Raw genomic sequence first — 12882 nt, 5'->3', positions numbered from 1 at the left:
TGCACGGCCTGACCGGAGCCGCAGTGACACCCCGTGCCACGAACATTGAACCAGGTTCCCGATGCAGAGACCATGACGAATGCGGACGACGACCAGACGACCAGGCTTACCCTGCCGCGGACACGCTCCAACTTTGCAACCCGTACAGCACGAGATGAGAGTGCACGACTGCATCGACGCTCGTTCGTACAGCATTCACCACCACCTGACGAGGAAACACCGCTTCTGCCAAGCAGTGGACGCCAGCTTCCAGCTGATGCCGATGTCTACGATGGCGCTCAAGGGACGGGGAGCAAGCAGAGAGGGATGAGCAGCTGGTTCTCGAGCATCCTCCAGACGTCACGATCCAATTTAGCGAAGGAGCCAAATAATGACGGCAAACGACACTCAGTCAGCGAAACCACCAAACCAAGGCCTGGCGCTTTCCCCAGACCCGTTGGAGGTACCGACAAACTAGGCACTTTCGCTGGAGTTTTCGTGCCGGTAACCCTCAATGTCTTGTCGATCTTGATGTTTCTCAGATTCGGCTTCCTTCTCGGTCAAGCTGGCTTGATTGGCATGATGGGTATGCTGATAGCAGCTTATGCCATCAATCTCTTAACTACCTTGAGTATTTCCGCTGTTGCCACCAATGGCACGGTTAGAGGAGGAGGCGCGTACTACTTGATCTCCCGCAGCCTGGGGCCAGAGTTCGGCGGATCGATAGGCATCGTCTACTATCTTGGCTCAGTCTTCAACACCTCGCTCAACGCTGTCGGTCTCATCGACTGTCTTATCGAGAACTTCGGGAGCCATGGAGGTGACATGGCAGAGTGGCTACCTCAAAGCTACTGGTGGCAGTTCCTCTGGGCTACCTTGGTTCTAGCCGCGTGCACACTTATCTGCCTTGCTGGAAGTGGGCTCTTCGCACGCTGCAGCAACGGCCTACTACTAGTCTTGTTGGTCGCGACTATCAGCATTCCTCTATCCGCTATGTTCAGGCCTCCGTTCGAGAACCCCAAAGAAGACATTGTTTTCACAGGCCTCAGCATGGACACGTTCCGTCAGAACTTACTACCCCACTTCACGCGAGGAGCCGCGGGAAGTGTCGATCATCACCGAGAGAACTTCCAAGATCTCTTTGGTATTCTCTTCCCAGCTACGGGAGGAATTCTGGCCGGTGCAAGCATGAGTGGCGACCTCAAGCACCCAAGTAAAGCCATCCCAAAAGGGACATTGTACGGCATAGGTCTGACCTTCATCCTTTACACACTCGTTATCTTCGCTATGGCGGCGTCAATAGCACGCGAAACTTTCTACAACAACACAAATGTCATCCAGCTGACCAACATATCCGGCGCGGTCGTGCTTGCTGGCGAGATGGCGACATCCTTATTCTCGGTACTCATGGGTGTTATTGGTTCAGCCAAGCTCCTCCAGGCTCTTTCTCGCGACAATCTTATTCCTGGACTTTCGATCTTTGGACAGGGCACGAAGAAATCTGATGAGGTAGGATGTCTACAGCTATCTTTACTATGTCTAAACTAACCACGTAGCTTCATTCGCACAGCCGATTTACGCCATCATCATCACTTTTATCATCGCTCAAATCACAATGTTTGCCGACATCAATCAGATTGCTTCATTTATCACAATGACAGTAAGTGCTCCCTATTACTCTACCATTCGTCAGTCAAACTCTACCTGTTCAAATCCTAACATTCTTTAGTATCTAATGACATTTCTCGTCACCAACTTGGCCTGTTTCTTACTCAAGATTGGTTCTGCCCCAAACTTCCGACCCTCCTTCCACTACTTCAACTGGCCCACAGCTGCTGTTGGGACGGTTGCCTGTGGAGGTACCATGTTCTTCGTCGACGGCTTCTATGCATCTGGATGTGTAGCTCTGCTCATGATTATTTTCCTACTGATTCACTATACGTAAGTTTTGACTGTACGAAGTGCATGTGAGACATATACTGACTTCGTATCTCTACTTCTGCAGCACCCCGCCTAAGCCATGGGGCGATGTGAGTCAGGGTCTCATCTATCACCAGGTGCGAAAGTACTTGCTGCGCTTGCGCCAAGAGCATGTCAAGTTCTGGAGACCCCAGATCTTACTCTTAGTCAATGATCCGCGGCGGCAGTATAAGTTGATCCAGTTCTGCAATTCGCTGAAGAAGGGAGGTCTCTTCGTACTTGGGCACGTCATTGTCTCTGATGACTTCGGGGAAGCTGTGCCAGAAGCAAGACGACAACAGCAGTCTTGGACAAAGTATATCGACTTCTCCAGGATCAAAGCGTTCGTGAACATCTCTATATCTCCTGCCGTCGAGTGGGGCGCTCGCAACCTTGTTCTGGGTGCAGGGCTAGGTGGCATGCGGCCAAACATAGTTGTCATGGGCTTCTACAACCTACCTGAGATGAGGCAAGCGCAGCCTTCCATCGGCATACCTTCGCCCCAACCATCACGCCCATCCAGCAAGGCTACGAACCATCCCATCTCTCGGAAAGCAATCCAAGCAGCAGCCAGGCGACGCGTCACAGGAAACACCCATAGCATGCTTCCCACCGACGCTATGAAACCAGAAAACGCAATTGCTATACGCAGTTATGTCACTGTTATCGAAGACCTGATTCTCCGGTTGCAAGCAAATGTCGCTATAGGCAAGGGGTTCCAGGAACTCGAGGTGCCCCCTACCAAGCCTACGGTGAAACAAAAAGCGTTCAGCTTCATTGGTCTTAATGACATTGATATCGAGGATTCGTCAAAGAAGTACATTGACCTCTGGCCGATTCAAATGTCAGCCGAGGTCGCTACTACTGGCGATGAGCCAATCCGCAAGAATGTACTGACCACGAATTTCGACACGTATACACTCATCCTGCAGCTTGGATGCATCTTACACACGGTACCGTCTTGGAAGCGCATGTACAAGTTGAGAGTCTGTGTTTTTGTGGAGTATGAGACGGACGTCGAGGAAGAGCGTAGTCGCGTTACTACATTGCTGCGTAATCTGCGCATTGAGGCTGAAGTCCACGTCTTCTGGTTGTCCTCCGGAGATTTGAGCATGTATGAAGTCATCATCAACGGAAGAGATGATGGCCACCTTGATCAGACTGGTCGTGATATCGATTACTCGCTGGAAGACGAGCGATGGTGGCAAGACATCAAACGACTGCGTCAGCCCGAGAGTTTGAGTGCGAGCCAGGAACTAGCACAGACTGTCGATATTCTTGAAGCCGTCACCAGTTGGCCTATTGCCTCGTTCCAACATGGTAGGCAAGAGACGAACCCAAAGCGCTTCTCAGCCCTGCGCAAGATGCTACGTAAAGCAAAAAGTAGAACGTCTGTTGGCAATCTTGGGGACGGGGCAAGGGCCAAAATGCAAAGCCAAAGAATACCAGTCCAGCTACTTGAAGACAGCGATAGCGACACTCAACCATCCTCAGCCGGCGGAAGGGAAGACGATGCTGATGACGAAGCAATGGCTTCTGATAGCGAGGCAGTCGTTAGTGGCAGCAACTTCGACGCATACGACTTGGATGCATCGAGTGATGAGAGTGATCAGAACGGGCAGAGAATGTCACTAAGAAGACGTAAAACGGCACCCAGCACCTCTTTCTTCACCAGGCAGCTGGATCTCCGTAAGGCCATTTGGAAAAGTTCACGGAAGGACAGTACCTCGCAGAAAGATGACCGGCCGACCACACAGTCGGTGACACCGCTCAAACCGCACCCAGACGCCGTTGCCTCTGACACAGCTATTCTTCACGCCAGAGAGCGAGCCCAGTCCCAAAGTGTAGCCAGTTCATCCTCTCAGCGCTCTGGATCCTCACGCGCCGCTGTCAAACCGCCTACAATGCGTCGGCAGTCACTGCCCAAGTTCACATCGAATCCAACTCCCCGAACAGCGATATCATCGGAAGAAACGGCCGGCCCATCGATAACATTCGTCGACACGCCCAAACCAGCAACAGCCAACAAACAAGACCCCATTGTGACATCTGGAGAGCCCTCTCAACTCGCCGCAGAAAATACACCAGCAAATTCCAGTCCCCACTCAGCCGCAGCATCATCTCACCAACCTACTGACACGGGTACCGCCTCGCCAGCTTCCGGGTTCCCTGCCCAACAAGCCATCCCTCTCTCCTTCAACGACCTACCGTGTCGCGCTCAACATCTTATCCTGAACGAGCTTATACGGAAGCATTCTGATGAAACGGCAGTTGTGTTTACTACGCTTCCTAGTCCTATTGAGGGTACTTGTGAAAGTGAGGCAGAGAGTGTCAAATACATTAGCGATTTGGAGGTCCTGTGCCAAGGCTTACCGCCGGTACTGTTGGTGCATAGTAATAGTATGACCGTCACTATGAATTTGTAGAAAGACCAGAGTTTGAAGAGAGAGGTAGAACGTAAGTTGTATAATTTAGATAAGCATCGAGACGCTAGTAGATCGCATTCCATGAAATTGATACATAGCGATGAAGTCGCAAGAACGAGGTGGTGGTATCATTAATGCTACAACTCAAAGTCTAAACTACTCGCTATCATCCTCGCTACTCGACATCTCTGCGTCTTTCTCAAGGACCTCTTCTTCCTCTTCATCTGGCTTGCCCGTCATGGAGAAAGCCTTCAGACACGTAATCCTGGTACCAGTCGAAGAGGTTCCAAGCAACTTGCCGACCTGCGCCGCTGTGAAACCCTCTGCCTTGCCCGCATCATCACTCTTCAGCTCGTCCGTGCTCAAGGACCAGAAGCGCACTGTGCCATCGCTGCTACCAGTGACGATGAGGAAATTGGTTTGTGAGAGCTGGACGATTTCAAAGTCCTTGACACGGCCTGTCATGCCTGCTGCTGGACCACCGATTTGAGCGACTAATCTGCTAGCAGGAACCTCGTCTTTGTTCTTCTCTGACGATTCAGTCGGTCTCGTGGTGTTCGTGTCGAAGAGAAGAACGCGGCCATCCTCGGTTGAGACGAGTAGCGTGCCCGGATGCGACTCCGACGGCAAGTAGTGCATTTGATGGATCTTAGTCCTCGGGGTCGGTGCAATCTTTGCTTTTGGCTTGGATTCGATGTTGAAAACGACGATGCCGCGCTCGAAGCCCACGGCGAACTCCTCGCCTTCCTTGTCCCAGATGACTCGCCTTCCCTCACCGGATGCGAAGCGCCCTTCGCCTACGGCGGTGAGGATGTTGCGGTCAAAGTTGAGCACGCCGGCTTTCTTTCCTGTTACGAGGTTCCAGAGTCGCATGCACTTTTCGCCTTTGCCTACGCTCAGCATGAGCTTCATGCTAGGGTGGACGGCGAAATCATTAATTCCAGAGGGTACTTCACCGGGTCCGGCTGTGTCTCCACTGGGTCGGCCTTGGGGCTTCGGTATTGGCGCTTTGATGGTTGAGAGGGCAGTCCAGTCGCGTGTTCTCGTGATGGCGATAGTGCTGTCTTCAGCGGAGCTGAGGAGCTTACTCCTGGTTGGGAAGTAGAGGGCTGTGATGTTTGACGAGTGGTGAAGCAATGAGCCGAGTTCCTTGTTCTTGGGATTCTCAGTAATGGAGCCGCCATGGAGAGAAGGCAGCTTTGGTCTGAGTTTTGAGGCGACTGGGGGGGCGGTCGAGATGGAGTAAAGGTTGATGCGCTCATCGGTGCTGCCTGTAGCTAACGTGATTTTGGACGTCTCATTCGAGAGCGGAGACAGGGCAAGACAGCGGATGGAGGATGAATGGGCGTTGAAAAGAAATGTGTCGGTAAAATCTACTTTTGGCCTGTCCGTCTCAGGTGTCGATGCATCATCCTGTCCGGTGAAGAGACTGCTGGGGATGGATGCCGCGAATCCATGCAGAACTCTCTCGTAGGAGCCGGTTATGACTTGCACAGTCGTGACATCTGGGACGGAATCTTCGCTTTTTGCAATGGAATCGATCTGGAGTTTGCTCATGCTCAGGTCCATCTTCCCGTTGGCTGCACCTTCCTTGCCATTGCGGATCGCCGTTTCCTTGGTCGCCGGCTGTTTTGTGGTGGAGGCAGCAGCGCCCTTGGAGCTCTTCAGCGCCTTCGCCTTGGCGGCGCTCTCGGCGATCTCTCTCTTTCTCTTTGCCATTGTCGATAACTCGTCGTTGTTTCGCGCAGCCGTCGCGTCTTGCGATCCAGAAGTTTTTGATGCAGACGGCAGGGCTAGGCCGGGTGGAGTAAGGCGCAGCTAGTGTCCCAAGGTTGGCCCAATGAACCAGGCTAGGCAGGGCTTATCACGGCCATCCCTGCAATGCGGCGTGAGCAGCCCTTCCCTCACGTTCTCGCAGTCCCGCCCATCAGTCCAGCATATCGCAAAACACATTTCCATCAACCAACGCGACCACCAACCCCGATAATTCATCACAACGGCGGCACTCGTGGATAACGGATGTCGGCCACCGTTCGTCGGTCTTCATATGTCCCTCGACAGTTTACGGGAAACCTTACGCCAGGAGAAGACAAATGAAGCCGCGTAAGTCAAAGTCCACGACTATCCATCGCGTTTGCAATTTGGCCGATGGAATCGACTAAATGCATCGATGCGACAAGGAAAAATCGCTCGTTTTAGTTTATTTGCGTGTTGTGGTGGTGCTAATTCAATGTCCCCAGATTCACATCCGCGACGTTGGAGCGCCATCTCCGGGCACTCTGGAAGGTCACGGGCTGTTGCAATGCCGCTCTGAACGGCCACCAGCCCGTAGCAGACGACTTCGTCTATGGCGAACCTGACGAAGAGGAACGTCGTTTTCTCGACCAAAACGACATCTCACAGTAAGATTCCTCCTGTCCCTAGTACCATGCACCTACTCGTCGCCAATGTTCACGTTGTCGTCGTTCCACTCTGCTAACACGGTCGCGTCTCTAGAGGTCGACGCTTCAACGATGCAACGCTGCCCTTCCCAGTGGCCGTTACTGACCATCAGCCACCACTCCCTGCTACCCTACCCTTCCAGAATCCAACCAAGACCTTCACCAAGCCGTCGCCATCCCCCATCGTCGGCACCCCAAGCCTCGAAGAGCAACTTCGTGCCGCCTCAGCTTCGCCGTCCGTTGCGACGCAAACCTTACCTTCAGTCGAATCGTCATTACAAAGCGACGTTATCCACGTTGTCCCCCGCGTAAAGGCTGCCTCACATGCTGCATCGCCCACTACAGAAGATGAGGTAGCAAACAATGCCCAACCCGACGCGACCCTTGCTGTCCAGGCTCCAGGCAATCAAGAACATTCCCCTCGCGACAAAACTACGGTCGACCCAAGTGCTGTTGCATCCCCGACGGCCGACGACACGAATGCTGCTACCCTCCTTGACGGATCTTCGTCGAGTGCCACCACGGACGCCAAACCGAAGCCACCACAAGTCGTTCATCTACCACCAAAAGAAGTTCAAGAGGCCAGACTGCAGGAGACGGAGCGAAAATTGGACAAAGCTGCCGAGAAGGAGCGAAGAGAAGAGGAACGGCTTACCATCCCACCCACGAATGCGCCCGTCGACGTTTCTTCCCCGTCATCGACCGTCGGGCCCTACTCCCAAGCAACACCGCACGCGCAACACCATTCGCCTGATACCAGTCCTGATTCGGAGACTTACAGGGAGCGCAACAACGTCCCGTTGCCAAACGACGATGTCCTCGACCCCGCCGCGCAGCAAGTCAAGGATGACCACGAGCGTGCTCTGCACAAACGAATGAAAGAAGCAAGAGAGAACGCCCGAGCAAGAGAAGATGACTCCCCTACACCAGACATCGAGCAACAGATCGAAGACGAACAGGCGATACGGTTGGCGCGCGATGGGAAGAGTCGTCTGAGCGAGTCCCAGCCCTCCGGGGACGTACATTCGTTGACGGAGGGTGTGGACGGCGGTTACCGTGCGGCAAAAACAGAAGAAGAAGACTCGATCGGAACAAAGATTGTTCATGATGTTGCCATTGACTCTTTACCAACTCCAACGACCGTTGCCGCGGAGCCTTCGACTGTGGACCGCGACAATGCCGACCAAGCCATCGACCACCAACAGGCCTCTCCTACCGCCGACCATCCCACACCTCCCGCTGACATCGATATTGAAATGCGCGACGTACCATCCCTGGATGCACAAACAACGACCTCGCCCCAACATCCAACATCCCGTCCCGGGCGTATGACTACCCGCGTCGCCTCTGGAGCAATACGACAGAAATCTGTCTCTGAAATTATAGCTGAGAAGGCAGGACCGAAAGCCATACCAACCCCCCGCTCAAGTAATCATTCGGCATCTACAAGTCCTCCAAGACCAAGAACAGCTCGCAATAAGTCACAAGAAGTCTCGACCGTCGTATTCGCCAAGAAGACACCGACACGGGCATCGAAAGCCCTGCAATCGTACAACGAAGATTATGCGTCGCTCCAAGGTGCTTCGGAAGATTCGAGCCGAGATTATCTAGAGGGTCTTTTCAAGTACCAGGCTCACCACCCGCCTAGGTCTGTACCTCTGCAGGAACTTGTAGCATCTGCAAGGAAGACGGTGTCGACGGCTGGTACGCTTGCGATGATTCGTGAACATCAAGACTACAAGATTTTGAAGAGAGTGTACCAGTTGCAGAATGCCAACCGATGGTCCTTGAGGCAACTTCAGAAAGCCGTCGAACCTGAGCGTCCATTTACCCACCAGGATCAAGTGCTTCTCGACATGAAGTGGATGCACACAGACTTCAAGGAAGAGAGGAAATGGAAGAAAGCACTTGCCGCTACTTTTGCGGAATGGTGTGCCGAGTACGTGGCCAGTACACCTGAAGAACGATCAACGCTACGGGTCAATGCATGCATTCCAAAGTCGGCTAGGCGTGCGAGCAACGACGAGGAGATGAATGATGCTCCTACGCCAGAGCTTGTCCACTCGAGTACGCACGAGACGGAGAGTGAGTCATACGGTGATGAGGACGATGTACTTACTCCCGTCAACGCCAGCCCCCCTACAGGTCTATTCTCACTAGGCTTCAACGACGTGGTCATGAAGATCGACCGCACACCTGCCAGTGATACTATGTTCCGGGAACTGCCTCTTTACGACCCGATGTTCGAGGGCTCCAGCGACACCAACCCGTTCTCTCTCTCAGAGCCACCCATCCTTCCCGTTTCCAAGTTCGTCACTGGAAAGCTGGTCTCGCAAATACGAGGGCCACCCAAGAAGCGTAGCAGGTATGACTATGACTCTGAAGACGAGCCGTCTTCGCCGCCTAGTCGATCTGGTACGTCAGCCGAACATTCAATGCCATCCACACCAGGTCGACGCCTATTCTGTCGCAACGACTTACCGCCGGAAATGACCAATGTCGCCTTATTCAACGCGGAGAACAAGCATGTTCGCGACCGACTTCAGGCTGCCCATCAATTCAGACCACCTACAGAGTTCAACATGCCCACTATTGCCTTCTTCGAAAACCGCACGCCCTCTCAGTGGCTGTGGGAAGAAGACCAAAAGCTACGAGCGTTGGTGAAAGAGTATACATTCAACTGGTCCCTGGTCTCTCAGCAGCTTTCGTTACCTTCGATGTTCGTGTCCGGATCCGGTCGACGAACGCCATGGGAATGCTTTGAACGCTGGGTGCAGCTTGAAGGTCTTCCGGCGGAGATGTCCAAGACACAGTACTTCCGCACCTACCAAAGCCGACTGGAGCAAGCCAACAAGACCGTTTTCGCTCAGTTCCAGGCTCAACAGCAGCAGCAACAGCAACAAGGCCAGACCCCAGGTCAACCGCGCAGAAGACCCACGACTACGCCAATACGAGTAGAAAGAAGGCGAGAAAACAGACATCTCGCTATCATCGATGGCATGCGTAAGCTGGCCAGAAAGCGCGAGTCTGCTGCCCACAAGCAAGCGGAGTCTCAGAAAGCCGCTGCGCTTCGAAAAGCACATGAGCCTGCGCCACCCAAACAGACAACCCTAACGCCACAAGAGTTTAGTCGTATGAAGTGGGAACGCGAAGAGAAAATGAAGCAAAGGCACATTGCGCAGGAGATGATGGCTAGGGTAAGAATCATGTCCCTACACGATGAGTACACCACTGACGGAAAACAGCAACAAATGATGGCGCGGCAGCAGGCCCAAATACAGGTGCAACCAGGAATGGCGAATGGTGTGAACCAGATGCAACGTAACGGGACACCCGGGGGCACAAACAATGTTCCTCCGCAAATGGCTAATGCGTCTCTGCAACAGGGGCAGAATGGCCCGGCAATGGCGGCCCGCGCACACCAATCTCAACAGGGAATGCAAGCTAACTTTGCTAACGGCAACATGTCTGGCATGTCGATGGGCACACCGGGCGTTCCCCAAGCACGAATGCAAGGCAACATGCAGAACACCCAGCGTATGGGACCGCCGGACCAGATGCGCATGGCCATGCAAAGAGGCCAATTTAACGCTACGCAACAACACCAGTTCCAACTCCAACAGCAACAGATCAACATGGCTAGCAATCTTACCCAAGGGATGGGAATGAACGGTATTCCTAATGCGAACATGATGACACCCGTTTCCAATCAGAACGGTGGAATGAACGGGAACATGAACAACTCCATGAATGGGATGGCAAACACCGCTGGATCCCCACGAATGAGCCAGGGCAATGGTAACATGCAAACACCGTCCCGCCCCCTATCGAGTGGGCACATGCCTCAGCTCCTAGCTTTCCAGAACCAGATCAAGGGACAACATCCGGAATGGACACCAGAACAAGTTTCGAAACAGGCCTCCGACCACCTCAACCGTTACCTGGCTAAACAACGTACGCAGGCATCATTGAGTCAGCAGGCAATGAGCGCAGCAGCTGGATCGCCTGGCATATCTCCTTCTCCACAAATGGCGAATAATCAGTATTTCCAGCAGAACGGTAGCATGGCCAACGCTCCTCAAACAAACGCGGTACAGAATTATCAGGCCCAATTGGTCCAACAACAACGGCTGATGGCAAGACAGCAGGCTGGCAGTCCTGGATTGAACGCCCGACCACCTAGTCGGAGCGCCACGCCTCAGAATCCACAGATGCAACAAAGTCCCGGTATGCAGCAAGCACAGATTAACCGGTCTTAAGGAAACTGATTGGCAAAGAGAGCGCCTCTGCGAGGCCCCGTCACCCTTGGCTTGTATATAATTTTAATGTTCCTGCTTAGCGTTGTTCTTCTAGCGTGGGAAAGTCTGGTTTTTTTTTTTGCGATGTGTGGGCGTACCCATGAGAAGCATGGTGTTTGTGGCGTTGAATGGCGCTCACGCAGTCGCTCAAGGCAGTGGTTTGTATTAGGGGAAAACTCTTTGTGTCGCTTTTGCCAGCGACACCCATCATGTCTTGGTGATGGGCCTCCGAAGCAATATGTAGCTGTCTGAATATCATGCAACTCGAGCATAACATCGAGATACAAACATCTTTCAATCGCGTCCCTTGCCGTGTACTGAGGCGACTTGTGGACTGTGTGGCTAAGCCGCAGGACCTGCCATTGGTATATATTCCAGTAGGTTTCTAAGGTCTGCAAAACGGTTGGAGACTGAATTGTCGAAGATCGGTGCTCGGCAGTCGACGTGGAATGTAGCGATGGAGAAGCTGATGTGGGCCCGGACCACATGTTGACTAAGCTGCGCGAGGCAGCTGAAGGCGGTGGGTGAAGGCACAAAGAACGTCGAGCGCGGAAGTCAACCTCACCTCCGCAATCTTCCCCAGCGGCCACCACACGCCATCGCAATCTTGCCACAGCTCCTCCGACTCGAACCAACCGAGCGCTGATTCTTTCGTTGGTTTTTGGGTTTCCCCACTGCTACAGCCGTCGCGCACCTTCCTCACTTGCGATCGCAATAGGCGTATTCATACATACGGACAAGAGTAGATAGGCATAGAGAGGAGAAAGACCCGGCAAAATGAACGCGCCAGACAGGTATGCTTCATCTTTTGCAGTTCATCCTCTTCAACACAGTATCTCTGTACGCGCAGTCCACAGTCGACGATGTCAGTTCAACACCACGGTGACGACGAACCTACACGGCGCGTTCGCTGCTTCCACCACGAGCGCGTGAAAACAACGAAATGACGCACATTCCTATGGGCGCACGACACTACCGCGTGACCACGAGAGCGCGCTGCGCCGCATATATACACCTCCGATGGCAAGAGCGTGCGACACAACGAAAGTCACGACTATACCACGCCAACGCCCCAACGAACGAGACGCTCGATACCCCCAACCAATGAGCGACAACCCAAGCACATCCTTCTCCTCGAAGATCGGCCAACTGATAGAGGAAAATCCAAACTGTGCACTGCGCGACAGCTCGAAAGACAACCGGCATGTAACGCACAAAGCTGACCACGACTACGAGAACAGATTCGAGCTCTTCCTGCTAGACGAAGGTCAGCAGAAAGTCGAAGAGAAAGCCGAGACACGTACGTAGCACCCCACGCCATCCCTTCCACCCACACTCCCTCCCCCCTTCCACCCACCAACTAACAACCCTCGCACAGGCGTCCCCAACACCGCCGTCTTCACCTTCAACAAAGAAGACCACACGCTCGGCAACCTCCTCGCGCAGCGGCTCCTCAAGAACCCCGCCGTCATGTTCGCCGCCTACAAAGTGCCCCACCCGCTCTTCGCCACGTTTGAACTGCGCGTCCAAACCGACGGGTCCATAACACCCAAGGAAGCTGTCATGGCGACTTGCCGGCTGGTCATCCAGGACCTGTCGAAGCTGAATGAGAGCTTTCAGACGGAGTGGCTGGGTAAGAGGATTGTTAGCGAGGGTGAGGCGGAGAGGCAGCAGAGGGAGCAGAATAACTTCTAGGTTTGCGCGCTTTGCCGAAGTGGCTACTGGGAAGCTCTTGGGAGATGGAGTTGTGGGTTGCATATGTTAGGCGTTTTTGACTGG

General features: G+C 53.5%; 4 protein-coding genes across 4 annotated transcripts; 3 read left to right on the top strand and 1 right to left on the bottom strand.

The window, feature by feature from the left end:
• Window positions 1-72: 72 nt before the first annotated feature.
• On the top strand, window positions 73-4364 carry J4E90_002500 (uncharacterized protein; the record flags this gene model as incomplete). Its single annotated transcript, XM_051432080.1, has 4 exons — window positions 73-1488; window positions 1550-1639; window positions 1709-1920; window positions 1985-4364. The coding sequence occupies 4 exons, from the start codon at window positions 73-75 to the stop codon at window positions 4362-4364; spliced, it is 4098 nt and encodes a 1365-aa protein (XP_051293502.1).
• Window positions 4365-4520: 156 nt separating this feature from the next.
• J4E90_002499 (uncharacterized protein) lies at window positions 4521-6083 on the bottom strand (the record flags this gene model as incomplete). Its single annotated transcript, XM_051432079.1, has 1 exon — window positions 4521-6083. The coding sequence occupies one exon, from the start codon at window positions 6081-6083 to the stop codon at window positions 4521-4523; it is 1563 nt and encodes a 520-aa protein (XP_051293501.1).
• A 328-nt stretch (window positions 6084-6411) lies between these two features.
• Window positions 6412-11064, top strand: J4E90_002498 (uncharacterized protein; the record flags this gene model as incomplete). The annotated part of the gene is made up of 4 exons (XM_051432078.1): window positions 6412-6467; window positions 6605-6766; window positions 6861-10002; window positions 10051-11064. The coding sequence occupies 4 exons, from the start codon at window positions 6412-6414 to the stop codon at window positions 11062-11064; spliced, it is 4374 nt and encodes a 1457-aa protein (XP_051293500.1).
• A 1143-nt stretch (window positions 11065-12207) lies between these two features.
• Window positions 12208-12798, top strand: J4E90_002497 (uncharacterized protein; the record flags this gene model as incomplete). Its single annotated transcript, XM_051432077.1, has 2 exons — window positions 12208-12403; window positions 12482-12798. 2 exons carry the CDS (start codon window positions 12208-12210, stop codon window positions 12796-12798), a joined length of 513 nt encoding a protein of 170 aa, XP_051293499.1.
• Window positions 12799-12882: the final 84 nt, after the last annotated feature.

This window comes from Alternaria incomplexa (assembly GCF_024043165.1).
Source record: "Alternaria incomplexa strain BMP 0042 chromosome Unknown scaffold_3, whole genome shotgun sequence".
Lineage (NCBI taxonomy): Eukaryota > Fungi > Ascomycota > Dothideomycetes > Pleosporales > Pleosporaceae > Alternaria > Alternaria incomplexa.
This window is presented reverse-complemented; position numbering and strand designations above follow the sequence as displayed.